This window comes from Anas platyrhynchos, chromosome Z (genome assembly GCF_047663525.1).
Source record: "Anas platyrhynchos isolate ZD024472 breed Pekin duck chromosome Z, IASCAAS_PekinDuck_T2T, whole genome shotgun sequence".
Taxonomy (NCBI): Eukaryota; Metazoa; Chordata; class Aves; order Anseriformes; family Anatidae; genus Anas; species Anas platyrhynchos.
This window is the reverse complement of record NC_092621.1, coordinates 40,639,262-40,653,323: the sequence shown is the minus strand read 5'-3', so window position 1 is coordinate 40,653,323 and position 14,062 is coordinate 40,639,262. Positions and strand designations below refer to the sequence as shown.

At 36.9% G+C, this 14,062-nt stretch overlaps 1 protein-coding gene across 5 annotated transcripts in view; it reads left to right on the top strand.

The window, feature by feature from the left end:
- Positions 1-14,062, top strand: part of PRUNE2 (prune homolog 2 with BCH domain) — a 136,868-nt gene that overhangs the window by 109,934 nt on the left and 12,872 nt on the right. For all 5 annotated transcript variants that reach the window (XM_038170411.2, XM_038170409.2, XM_038170410.2 and 2 more), the window contains 6 exons: positions 226-305; positions 1,276-1,476; positions 4,902-5,078; positions 10,778-10,880; positions 13,400-13,531; positions 13,687-13,773. In XM_038170411.2, the coding sequence (XP_038026339.1) occupies positions 226-305; positions 1,276-1,476; positions 4,902-5,078; positions 10,778-10,880; positions 13,400-13,531; positions 13,687-13,773 (780 nt within the window). The remainder of the gene's footprint in view (positions 1-225; positions 306-1,275; positions 1,477-4,901; positions 5,079-10,777; positions 10,881-13,399; positions 13,532-13,686; positions 13,774-14,062) is intronic.

The following is a 14,062-nucleotide window of genomic DNA, read 5'->3' as shown; positions in this document are numbered from 1 at the left end:
ATAGTCTCCAAAGACTCTATAGACATGAGTAAGTAAGTGGTAAGGACTGCATAATGGAATTACAGCAGCTGTGTTTAACTCCCACTTATATTAATTTGGTATCAGACTTCTAAACTGGTTTGGTAGAGGAAAAGTACTGTTCCATATGAGATCACACAACTTATACTGAGATTGTAGCCAACTTGTGAATCTCTTCAAGGTTTTGATTTATGTTTTATTTCTTAGGTTGGTGCAAGAGAATGTAGGAATGGACATCCCCTTTGCTGAGGGTGTATTGAGCCCCGTTTCTACGGAGATGAGACCCGGTAAGAGAAGCTCTTACTTCTTACCTTACTTATATCTTAGTCCCTTGGAATTTAATTATGTGGCAATAAGGGTGTTTCTGTGGTGGTAATAAAGTAAAATAAAATAAAATAAAATAAAATAAAATAAAATAAAATAAAATAAAATAAAATAAAATAATAAAATGTCATTACAGTGTTAAAAAAAGAAAAATTGTTAAGTTTGTTTTATTTAGTCAATTTTCTTCTTCACTTAACAAATGATAATTGCCAATATTTCCTCTTATGCATTATTGTCATTGCTTGTTTAGTTCTTATGATGTTTAAGTAACCGTTATTATTTATCTTATATTTGACTACTGTCTAAGTGAACTAAGAACACCTTGAACTGTGGCACTTAATGCAGTGGCAAGGGACAGAGCTATACCTAACTTTTATTTTATTTAAGACTACTCTTAGTTAAGGCTGATTATGAGACTCAGAGGTATCTTTATTTCTGTTACTGTATTGGATACAATACTGTCTTGGTCAAGACTAAAGACATAGCTCCTACCTGCAAATCAGCACCGCTTGGGTAGCAGCAAGTGCATAACAAAACAGAGACTTAGGGGGAATCTTCACTCACATTATTTTTCCCGGATTCAACAGAGCATTTGTTCATAACTCATGATTTGTATATTGCTCTTTAAATTCTTAAACCCTGTGGATCAGACTTTGCATGAAGCTTTATTTTTGGCTGACGATTGTAAAAAGAGTGAATCTGAATGTTACGCAATTCAAGTGCTCCCAGCTACATCTGCCATTTCTGTGGAAACTTGTTTTATTTTTTTAAACATTAATGTGAGATATTTCTGTTTTATATTAGGTGGTCTTAAATGGCTTGTTGTTACTGTAATTGGTCGATCCCAGTATGTTTGCTAGTGATTCTTAAATAGGTGGGAGACAAACTGTATGCTTAGGAAATGAAATTATTTTTTTATTACTCTTCTTTCAGAACCTCCAAATTCTCTTGATCTTAATGGTTCCCATCCCAGAAGGATAAAGCTTACTGCTCCAAATATCAATCTCTCTTTGGACCAGAGTGAAGGTTCTGTGCTTTCTGATGATAATTTGGACACACCAGATGAAATTGACATCAATGTAGATGACCTTGACACTCCTGATGAAGCAGACTCTTTTGAGTACACTGGGCAAGGTAGCTTTCTAGACTGGAGCTTTCTAAACTGTAGATTTACAGTTCATCTCTGATTTTTTATTTGCTGTTTACATGATTGGTTTCATGTCTGTCAGGCTATCAATATGGTTTAATGCGTTTGAGATTAATGTTAGGTATCCAGATATTTTTTTCTGCTATTTTTAACCTTTCTCCCCCTGTGTAAAGTAATACATTTCTACTTATGCAGAGTGCAGAAAAAAAATAGTACAGCTGATCAACGGATGAAATAAAATAAGAAGAGCAACCTGGATAGAATTTAACTCCTTTCTTTGTCCATTTCTAATCATAGGACTTGTATGAAAAGAGTCTTTCAGTAAAGAAAAAGCAGTTGCTGTCTGTTGTAAGGGAACACTAGACCTAACTGCACTTTCAATGACCAGCTCTATATTGTACTTACATCTTTTTTGTTTGGAGATACAACGTTGTGTGAAATATATTGGCTGAATTGGAAAATCTCATCCCAAAGTCTCTCTTGTCATGATATCTCCAGATTTTGCTGTGAAGTTTACCAGAATATTAATATTCTGAAGTTCAGGCACTATCTATGCCCTAATCATTTCTTTGGGTGATTGGAAAACACCCAACTGGGTTTTGCACCCATTCACTCTGTACAAAAGCTGCACCAAAGAGCTTGCAGTGTGTAAATGAAATAGACACAGCATGGTAAGAAAGGTCTTTTGTTAGTAAGAAAGATCTTTTTCTATTCCCATGTATGGTTGGAAACCTGAGACATGTAAGGTGTGTGCACGGCATGATAAAGCTAGCTCATGTAATGGAGCAACAAGATTTGTTCCACCAATTTAAATATGCTTTCTCAGCAGGGCCAGCTGTGCAGTATAGATACACCCTGAAATACGAAACTGGTCTTGTTTTACTTAGGAAGAGCCACAGACACTCCATTCTTCTTTCTCATACTAATCTCAAGACAATAATTTTTTCTCATGTGGCATAAAAGTGTTATAAAAGTACATAAAAGTACTGCCTTACTCACTTTACTTACCCTCATGGTGCAAGGAATAGGGTGATAACATCCACTCGTGCTAGTACCTGAAGAACCACATGGGAACTGTATTCACTAATGTAAATACCTGAAGATCATAAGCATTTTTCAATCTGAACAGAGAGAAACTTTAAAAAGGGTTACATTTAAATTGAATTTTCCCTTGCATTTAAATTCTTTGTTGCTAGTGAGGTCACTATAATTTAAAAAACTGTATGCTCTTTTGAGCATGCAGGAACAGTTGCATTGGTTTAAGTGATATTGCTAAAGAGGCATTGCTGTGCACTCAGTCATGCATAAGCGTCTCTAATGTCACTTCTCATTAGAAGGCTGATTTCCTTATGGGTAGATGCAGAGCATAGTGATGAGCTGCTAGATGGTTGGAATATTATGTACCAAAGGTTTAATCTAACACACACACACGCGCGTACTTTTAGATAGTTGTGACCACTGCATGAGAGCAAAAATCTCTGTCTGCCATGGAACAGATTTTGCCTTTAAGCAAAAGCCCTAAAGTAAGTAAATTCAACTCTGCTGATTTTGGTGGCAGTTATATTTATGGCAAGCATTTGTCCCCAGATTTGTTGTTGTTTTCTAAATGTGATGATTGGTGACATTTTTACAGATATATACTTTGATTTTAGACATACTTAATTGGCAAAACATCATACAATTACATGAGCCTGCAGATAGTAGAAAAGGCAAAAATAGTCACAATTTATCAAAATAAGCTGACAATAACGTGAGTAGACTATATATAGCATGGATCTGATAGCTATCATTATAGTCATAAGAACTACGGAAGAATGGTTTATGTGCATGGTTAACAGCCTTCGTACTTTTGTCACCCTTCCGTTACCAGCATGTGCTGTGCTGTTACCAGCATAAATAATCTCCCACAGCTCAGTGGTTCTGTGGTGTTGTGCCAAACCCAAGTAAGTACTGAGAAGACATTGCTGTCGAAACCGTAGAGAGCAATTAATTTTTAGCTTCTCATCCTCAGACTGCTAATTGTCCATTTAAACTGAAAGTCGACTGAGAAAAGTAAGACTGTTGTCACAACTCAGGAGGTCACGTCACTGGTAAAGTGATGGCTGTGTAAAACACGAAATGTTGAAACCCTGTAGTGTAGAAGAATGATGAAAAGAAGAGTCAGTACAACTGCAATGTGCAAGAAACCAGATGAGAGTAGAAATACCAATGTCTTAAACTAGCACCTGACTTATTTAGGGATTGGTCAATAGCAGTTTCACAGTTATTGTTTGTTTTGATACCCTCCATTTAAGTATTCTCTTTCAAAACCTGCTCTTGTTTCTTAAATGAGCTTTTCATGATTTTTACATTAGGTGACTTAAAGTTGCATTTCCAAACAGTTTGTGCAAATAGATGAAGGTCTGCCCCCAAATCAAATTACTATTTATCTACAGATATTTATTTCTCTTCTGAATTTCACACTGGTTCATCTTTCTCTGCAACATCAACACTCCAGGCAGTAAAGCAGAATCCCTTTTTCACAGGGAGATCTAGTACGATGCATGCATGTAGTTTTCTTATTGTTTCCCTTGGTATCTTTACAATATCAACATCATACAGAATTGCATTAAGATATTTTGTATAAGTTTTGTAATTATGGGGTTTATGTATTTTGTAAGATCATTTCCGATATCACTGAATAAGTAATATTTAAAAAGTGAACGCCAAGGATATTATTAAACATCATGAGCATTGCACTGTGAGAAGGCATGAACATATACCTCAGTTCCACAATGTATAACCTACTGAGCAGCAGGTATTAAACCAGTTTTAATTACTATGTTTGAATTAAAAAAAAATCATGTTTTCAATTTGTTCTTCTTTCCAACCTTATGACTCCTCAAAATCCCTTAATTTGCAGTTCCTAAGGAGAAACGTACTTTGTGGTCACATTATTTGTACATGTGTATGTTTCTTGATCTTCCATTGCTGTTTTCACCATTGATACATTTTTCTTGAACATATTTTTAACTCATTGGCAGATACATCAAGAGGTAAGAGCTGAAACAGAGAATTGTAGAATCATAACTACATTCTTTAAAGATTCCAATAGATGGGAATTTAGTAAGGAATTGGTGATAGGCTTAGCTTTTGTTACATATCAGAGAATCTGCCTCAGAGAAAGTGGCCTTCAAACAGAGTTTACTTCCAGTTAGGGACAAGGAATACAAGACAGATGGCAGATGAAATCCAGACCTCAATATTCCTACTGTATCAGAGCCAATTGCTTACTCTCCAATTCTATCCTTCTCCTTCCTCTTTTATACTTGGTGTGGTCTGATGACACTCATTGACCACTTAAATGAAAGTAAGAGAAAAAATATTTAGAGCTTTTCCATTAATATATAAAATATACATTTTTATTTTTCAGAAGAGCAGACTGCTGTTAAGGATGCTTCCCAGGAGGAGTCTGAATCAATTCCAGAGTACACTGCTGAGGAGGAGCGAGAGGACAACAGGTTATGGAGAACAGTGGTTATTGGAGAACAAGAACAAAGAATTGATATGAAAGTTATCGAACCTTACAAAAAGGTTATTTCACATGGAGGTAGGAAAACCTTGAATGCATTTTTTAGGTTCATATGAAAATTCATGCTCTATTAAGCATGGTTTATTTCCATTTTAGTTCACTTATCATATTAGCAGAGAGAGAGGGTTTATTTTTCTGCCACAGTTTTAAGCCATGAATTAGCTAACATCATCAAATTACAGAAGCATTATTGTATCTTAGCGTCCATATTAATCATTCTTAGGAAGACACTGTTATGATGTAAGGAGTTTCAAGCTTCTTTTGGAGGAGAATCAGTGAGCTACTGGCGTAGCACCGAAGCGAGCCATCCTGTTTTCAGTTTGGTCATAGGATGCTAATTCAAAATACAGTTTGAGCATATACTGTCAGCTGAGGGTCCTAAGAAGCCTTCAGATGAACTGAAGCCAGTAAGAGGCCTCATAAGAGAGTATTTTCAGAAAAACAACACTTGCATCAGGACAGGTCTTTCCTGTTTGATTAGATGATTAGCCAGTATTTGTTTCACATTTCTCTATTGCTGTTTCTATACCTGTAAAAGTGATGCTTGACATGGGAAGACTTTGTAACCTTCACTCCCCAGTCCATAATTTCAACACAGAGCTGAAGTTTTCTTGGAAGATGAAGAGGGCCTGATTTTGATCTTTCTTACACTGGTACTGTCAGTAACTACATGAGTGAAGCAAGTAGTGAGGCCAGACTAGATCAACCTGGTCAGACTTTTCAACCCAGCAGTGAGTACTTTAAATACAAAGCACTTTCAGAAGCAACAAATAAACTAAGATACGTGTGTCAGTAACAATCTGGTTATTGTAGACTAAAACTTCAGATCAAGAAAAAAAATTGTCCTACAGAAAAAAAATATATAAAATTTTATTTTCTAGATTATAGCAAAAGCTTCTTGCATGAAGGGATATGAGGCTCTATGATAGTGGGTGCATAGATTTAAATAATTGAAATGGAAGAAGAAAAAATAATAATTTTCCCTTGGGCTTCCATTTCCCTGGTTATGCTCCTCATTTAATTTTTATGTAAGCTCCTAAAATTTATTTTTCTGCCATTTATAGTTGTCAGCTGAGAGCATTTCACCAGCAACTCTTTTGTTTCTTCACATAATTTGTTAATAACTATCAAATACAATATCAAAGAAAACACTTGAAGTCAGAAAATGAGTAGGAAAATGACCTCAAGTGCTTACTATATTGTCTCTTTTGATCATCTGCTCCCTATCATTTCTGGAGAATTTATAGTTACGGCATTACTAATACACTTCTGCATAATTTAATTCAAATGGGTAAATATTACTATAGCTACTGAAAGAATAATGTTAAGCAAAACCATTTAAGTGTTTTTTCCTTGGTGTTTCAGGTTTAGATTATCTTTGCATTCCATAAGTTTGTGGGATACAGTTTGCCAGCTGTTAAGTATGGTATTAGGTAAAGATAAATTATTCTAATCCTACATAAATTCAGACAGGTACTTTAGCATCTCAGAGGTAAGATTTGTGTTTATATGAGGATGCTTCTGGCACAGTGCTGCTGATCTATAGCATCATTTAAAGCTAAACCAGTGTTTCCAGTGTATTTTCAGTGTTGAATCTCAATCTGGTAAAAAAGAAGTGTTGTTACATAAATAAAATACTATATTACTTGAGGATGTCATCCTCACATTTGTACATTTACATTAAAAACACCTAGAGGTTAGCCTGCAGATGCCTATATTGTCCAGTGTGCAAAAGGTTTATTCAAAATTAGTGAAGATGTTTAATCCCCCAAGCATTTTCTTGTCAAAACAGCACCATCAGAGATTTATGCATGTCATGACACCTCAGACACGGGTTAGCAAATAGCCATAGATGGCATAATTTAGGAAACAATCATCAGATTTTGAGGCTTTGTTAATGGTATTTATTTATGTTTTGGGTTTTGGTTGGTTGTTTTGTTTTGTTTTATGTTGTAAAGTAATCTAGATACATTTGTGGTGGAAACTGTCATGTATATAATTCTGCTAGATGCTGATGTATACATATATATCAGCCTATATGAAAAATGAATACCATTCCATTTTAGTGGGTGGAGAAGTAGCCCGTACTTGGGTATTGCTTGACAGTTTAAGTATTAATTTCAGTGGCAGACATCTCTTATAGTAACTGTAAAGGATATAGCAATGTACAGTTTTCCATGGTAGTTTAAGCTATTCATCTCAGTTCTCAATGTGAAATAATCAGGATACAAATTTAGGTTTCAAGTTTAGGTTTCAAATTAGGTTTCCAGTACTGATAGGCAAATAGACTTCACTGATTCTTTCTGCTTTACCTCACTGTAATACAGTTGAGTAGTTGTGATGAAAAAAGGGGTTCGTTTTAGTCCATATGTCTCTGCAATAAGGAGTGAGGTAGCAGGTGTGAATGATCTCGTACTGATTTAATATTTGCCTTCAACTTCGGTTTATCCTCTTTTTGAATGAAATTATTAAATTAGGTTGCCAGATCTGACAAGTTACCAAAACATGGATTCTTTGTGCCAGTGGTTTGTTGCAGTTGCTCTTACCAGAAGACAAAACCTTTCTTTGAGCCCTTATTTTGGAAATGCTATCCTTTTTATTTGGAGTAATAACTCTGTAGTAATTCCATGATGCATATTCCCCGTTTCCCAAGGTAACAAGACCAGGTTGGATGGGGTTTTGAACAAACTGGTCTAGTGGAAGGTGTTGGATGGGGCTTTGATCTGGTCTAGTGTTCCTGCCCATGGCAGGGGGGTTGGAATTAGATGATCATTAATGTCCTTTCCAACCCAAACCATTCTATATTATGATTTATTTCACTTGCTATTTTTTTCAGTATATTTTTTGACAGATTTTTACATGTCTGACATCTCATTTTTTTTTAGATCAGTCAAATCTAAGGTAAAGAACACTGAGTTTCCTTTACCTTAAATTGGATGCTGCTCAGTAACTTAGCCATTGCCAAAGATAAAGAATGAGCATGAACAGTAAATTTTAGCCTTCCACTGGCCTAATTGGAATTTTTGCCTGAAATCTAATCATATCATAGTGATTAAGAACTGGTATTAAATTCTGTGTTTGTGAAGTGGCAGAGCTCTTCACTGAAGGTATAGAATTTAAATAATTTTAATGTATGGGTTGTGAGAAAACTTGACAGCTTGGGTAGTTGTTACAGGTGGGTAAACTCCTGGTGCCAAACTTCTGAGCCAGTTGGGCAAACTGCTTTGTGGCAGCATAATGTAAGTTGTCGTGGAAAATCTTTTAAGGATTTTTTTGGTATAAGGAGGAAAATCCCATCTCTATTTCTAAAGCAAAGGGAAAAAATAATGTCTTACTCTATAATGATTTATTTGAGGATAGGCTAGAGTAGGCTAGATTAATTTAATGTTTTCTCTTTGAAAATGTGTGGGTCTATCTGAGAATAAGAAAATATATCAGAGACTCAGATTAAGTGGTGAGTGTGGGAGGTGGAGTTGTTTTTAATTTGTTTCTTTTGAGAAGAAACAAATGTTTCCTTCACAACGATCTCTTCACACCAAGGTGGAGGAGCTGAAAAGAGGAGTTTTGTCCCCCCTCCTTGTGTATATCTGTGCTAGAGAATGCGATGCTACTCTCTGAATTTGAGCTTGAGTTTTCCAAAGTCAGCCATATTTATAACAATAGCTTCATGTTACTGGATCGCAACATGAGTTGGAGTTTTGCCATACCATGCTATGTCATGTGCCTTAACCTGGTTATATCCACATAGTCATTTGGCTTAAATTCGCTCCCTAATCCTGAGTTCTTTTGCCTGCCTGTGTTCTCCAAAAGCAAGGAGAACGGCACAGCGTGGTATTGCAGAGGACAGTGGACAGACAAATGCTGGGCTGCTGTTGTATGGTGGCTTCTCTAGCTCTGCAAGCCCATCTGTAGATCAGCAAGCCCTTGGATCTTGGGAGCCAGAGGAAGATTACTATACAGAACTGGAATATCCCTTCCATGCCAGAATCATGGAGGGAGTTTAGACTAATGATGGCAAGCCTCCTGCAGTGTACAAACTCTTCCTCAGTGGATGAGGTCTAGGCTAGCATTCTCAATTTGATGTAGACAAAACAAATAAACACTGTCAGTTTACCCAATTCATTATATTTAGTCAAACCCACCAAATCAAATTCTGCAAGAAGGAAGTCCAGCATGATCCTTCAACAAGCTGCTTTGAAAAGCCTTGATATGAAGTAATATGGCTTAAAGCAAGAGACTCCTGACATGCCTCAGAGGCTTACCCACCCCCCCACACACCATAAATGGGAAAGCAGTGGTGTTTTTCAGTCCTTTAAGGAACACCTGAGGGCCATGAATGAAGAGCACTTCTGTGCATGTCTTTATGGCTGGCATAGTACTGAGATTAGTCAGCTGTGATTTTTCTCAGCATGGAAGAGCTCATGTGTCTTGAAGCATCCATTTTGTCAGGGATTGTGCATTTTCCAAAGCCACATAAAAATGGATTCCTTGATATAAATGTCTTCTAGCTTTCCTTACTTCATCTATGTGAGACTCACTTTAGGTGCTGAATGAGAAAGGAGAAGAAAAACTAGTCCCTCAGCTGCTCTCTGGTTCACACATGGATTACATGTGATCCCTGCCTTTCCATCCTTTCCATAAGGAATTCTGTTTTACTCTGCTGCTGGGTACAATACAGGAAATACTGCAAGTATTTGAGTTAGGCTAGCATACTGCTCACTAACATGCAAAAAAAAAAAAAAAAAAAAAAAGTGTAAAAGTCCTAAAATCTCTTTAGGAAAGTGCAGCGTGGATGCTGGCATTATCCTGAATTTTGTCAGGAATGTGTTCCTATCTCCTAGGGAAATTCAGGGTTTCCTCCACAAACATTGTCTCCTTCACGGTTAGTTTCTCCCAGCCTCTTTTGAAAGCCTTTCAATCTTCCTCTCAACATAAACAGCCTTGATCTCCGTGTGTCTCTAGTAGTATTTACATGCAACCATTTCTCCCAAATCTTTATAAATTGCCTCCTAATTGCACGTATCTTTTAAATAAATCCCAGACTTTTATCTGAAATGCAGGAGTACTTTATATGTATTTTGTAACAGAAATCTGTAGGGACTGCAAAAGATTGTGAAGAAGATTGATATTGTATTGATTGATTGATTGGTATTGGACAATTGGAGTATCCACAGTAAATAAATATTTTATACAAAACTTGCAGCAAATAATTTAACTGATCCTTAGGAGCTTTTGAGGTATAGTGTCATGCAGTCATAACTGTAATATCCTGATGCCTTTGGAGCTGCACAAGACAAATGAAACTGGATTGTGAGACCTTGGGAGACATCGTTCAAAAGATGCAGGATGACAAATCTTTGTCATCCTGCTATTAAGTTGCTATTTTCTTTAGCAACTTATTCCTCAGGCTAAGGTGAGCACACAAGTGCAATAGAGATGTAATGAACCAGGAGTTCAGATAGAATTGCATTCCTTACAAAGTAGAATGAGGCTTTTTTTGCTGGTAAAATGTTTACTCTTAGTTATGCTGAGCATGTTTTCCAGGAATTCAACATAACTCACTATCCTACTTATTACTTGATGATCATTCATTCATTTTCTGTCTTCTTCAGCAGGAGACATTATCTAACTATTCCAGGACTTAGAGATTTCTTTCTAAATTTATCTTGGTAAGAGCCTTTGACAAAAATAAAAATGTGTTTTTGTTTGTTCCACAGGATACTATGGTGATGGTCTGAATGCTATCATTGTGTTTGCTGCATGCTTCTTGCCAGACAGCAGCCGAACTGATTACAACTATGTCATGGAAAATCTTTTCCTGTGAGTGATATGTGAACAATGTGACAGAGTCTTCTCAAAATTGTGTAGTGAGAGATAACCTGTCTTTAATGAAGAGGTAACATGGGTCATTAGAAGGGGAGCAATCTGAAAATAGCAAAATAGCAGTTTTAGATAAACTGCTCAGTGGTGTATTACTGTACTATTCCTTACCCAGTCACCCTCCCAAATTAAGGTGTATTTGACTGTAGTATCTCCATGAAAGATAAGGAATACAGTGTCTTCAGCTTCTTGTACTCACAATCATCCCACTGTTTCACTAGCGATTTCCAGTCCTTACAGAGAGCAATCAGCAGGGCCTGCGACCACCAGACTGCCTTTCACTCTTCATTTTTTATTATACACTGCCATGATACATCATTGTATATGATATTTTTAATATATGCTGTGTCTGTGTTCAGGAGTCACAGGACCATTTTCTGACACTTGTTTGAAAAATACAGGATAAATGGCAGTTGCTGGCACAAACAGTGCAAAGTGTTTTTTTCTGACTCCAGCTGCTTCTGATTCAGTTATAAGTGGTGTCTCTTGGACAGGACACAAATTTGACCAAATAAACCCACATTTATCACAGTGAAATTACTGCTAGTAGCAACTACATTTGGCAGCCAAAAACTGTGAAGGCAGCAACTCCCCCAAGTGCCACCAGCTAGTTCCACTTACAGCTGCTGAAAAATCAATCATTCCAGAGTTCTTTATGCTAATACCCAGTATGTCAGTTCAGCAGCCAGCGGAGGCCTGGCCTTCACCATCTGCAGCTTACAAGGCACAAAACCTTGCAGCAAGAGCCCAGACCCACTCTCTGTAAAACTCCAGTCCTTGAAGATGCCCATGGTGACAGGCAAAGCCTTCAGCGTTGTGTCTACATGTGAAAAATGAGATTGCTTTTGTTCCAGGTCAGACCAACTGCTGGAGTTCGGCTGGTAAAGCCTTTTAAGTCCCCCATGTCGTCTACAGTAACTGATTTACGCAAAGCCCAGTGGTTTAGATGGGAAGAGTTACTGCAGAGGTTTTAAGTTAATAGGGCACAAAGCTGAGGGCAACAGTGACTGACATTAAACAGCTGTTCTCTGACATCACCCAAAACCTTTGTTCACAGGTAGAGTTGATGGTAAATGGACTTGGTAGAGAAAGTGTTTTCAAGCCTAAAGAGACTTTTCCACATCACTTGGGGATATTGCCAAAGTCCATTCTATGTCTCAGTCTTTTTCTGGAGTGGTAGTTTAACAGGGAGTTCAGACTGGCTTCAGCTAATTTTAAGGCTGAGATTCTTGATTCTTTTTAACACAACAAGAACCAGAAAACAAAAGTCATATCATCCCTGTCTTTTACATGTAGGCCTATTAGTTGCATTGAAGTAAGAGGGAGCTCGACAGTTTGCAACATACCCAGTAACTGATAGGATTATTTTTTTAATTTTACTGTTTACTATATACAGGGGTCTGGAGAGACATGCAAATTATTAAATATCTTCAGAGTTTTGTTTTGTTTTGTTTTTTTGTGTAGCATGATTCTGATCTAGATCTACCTCTAGTTTGTGATTAACGGCTGCCCTCTTAGATACTCAGTTGCTGCCTATTTTCTGTCCAGTTAAAATGCCACTCTCTTTTGTGAGAACTAGATTTTCTGCTCTTGTTTAAAGAAACTGCATTGTGAGGAATTTAAGGGTCAGATTAGATCATGAGTCATGCACATACACCTGTGAAAGGGGCCATTATGCTCCAGGATAGAGCTGCCTTTTGTAGGTAGAACTCTCAGGCATTCAGTTTTCTAAGGTGTGACTCAGTAATTTTTCACTGTAGTTTTTAGGCAGACATGCCTTGGGGCTGGAAGGCAGAGAGAACAATTTAAACATTCTGGTGATGAAGAGCTCCCAGGTGAGGCAGGGATTACTAAACCTGAGCAAAGCATCCATGTGTATAGTCCTGGCCAAGAATTTAAAGCTACCCTTTCGTTTGACTGACTACCCAGCTTCTTCTAGGTGAATTTGGCCCTGGGGGGGATAGTCTGTCTCAATGCAGAGCTGAAAAATTTAATGACTGTTTGAAACGTTTTGATCACAAAATGAAGTAATGGCATGGAGTGCACTGTCCCCTTGGAAGGCAGGTTGATAGTCAAGTTCTATTAGCTTTGAGATTCAAAAGATTTATAGCTTGCAGTCACAGATTCAGCAGCAGTAATCTGAAGGTCATAATAATTGTAGAAAAGTATCTTATCCTGACCCTTATTATTTTTGCATTGAACAAACATGATAATTAATAATGAAGACACATTTCTCAACAGTTAGAATTGTGGTTTTCTAGTCATAATTCTAGAGGTAGGTAGTATGAAGACCAGTTCTGAAAGTCTGCTCTTGGTTTAAAAGAAAATAAAACACTGTCTTGCCATAAGACAGTTGGCATGTATCTTGGTTGGCCTTGATACATTCCTAGTAGACTGATTTTTATTGTGTTTTTAAATCAATAATTTAAAATACATACTGACTTCTGTTCTCTTATCAGTTATGTAATCAGTACCTTAGAGCTGATGGTAGCAGAAGACTATATGATTGTATACTTGAATGGAGCAACACCAAGGAGGAGGATGCCTGGACTTGGTTGGATGAAAAAATGTTACCAGATGATTGATCGACGGTGGGTAGTATTTTCCTTTGTGATCCACACCTATTATTTTAAACATTGTCCATTTCTGTTGCTCCCCTGTATGACAGTGTTCAGTGTATATGATTTCTGTGTATGTTTTGTATTTTCTTACTTTCTTAATGAACTGTTGATTTTCTTTTTCTTAGATTGAGGAAGAATTTGAAATCATTCATAATTGTCCATCCATCATGGTTTATCAGGACAATCCTGGCTGTGACACGACCTTTTATAAGGTATGTAGTGAATACTGGTTTAATGCTATGTCCCTAAGAATACAGAAGCACCCTAAATCAACAGAAATGGCTGTTAATCTCTCACTGATCTGTGCTGGGATGATTTTGACAGTTAAAGTTGACTTCCCTAAAGTGAGTGGGGAAAAAAAAAGTTGATTTGTGTGGGAATGCAGTTGTGTACAATATGTATATGAAGAATTGGTAAATAAGTTATTTAAAATTGTTTTGTTCTGAGCCTATTTAAAGGCTTGTAGGAAGGGGGTCTATATATGGTGATAGTCCATTGTAA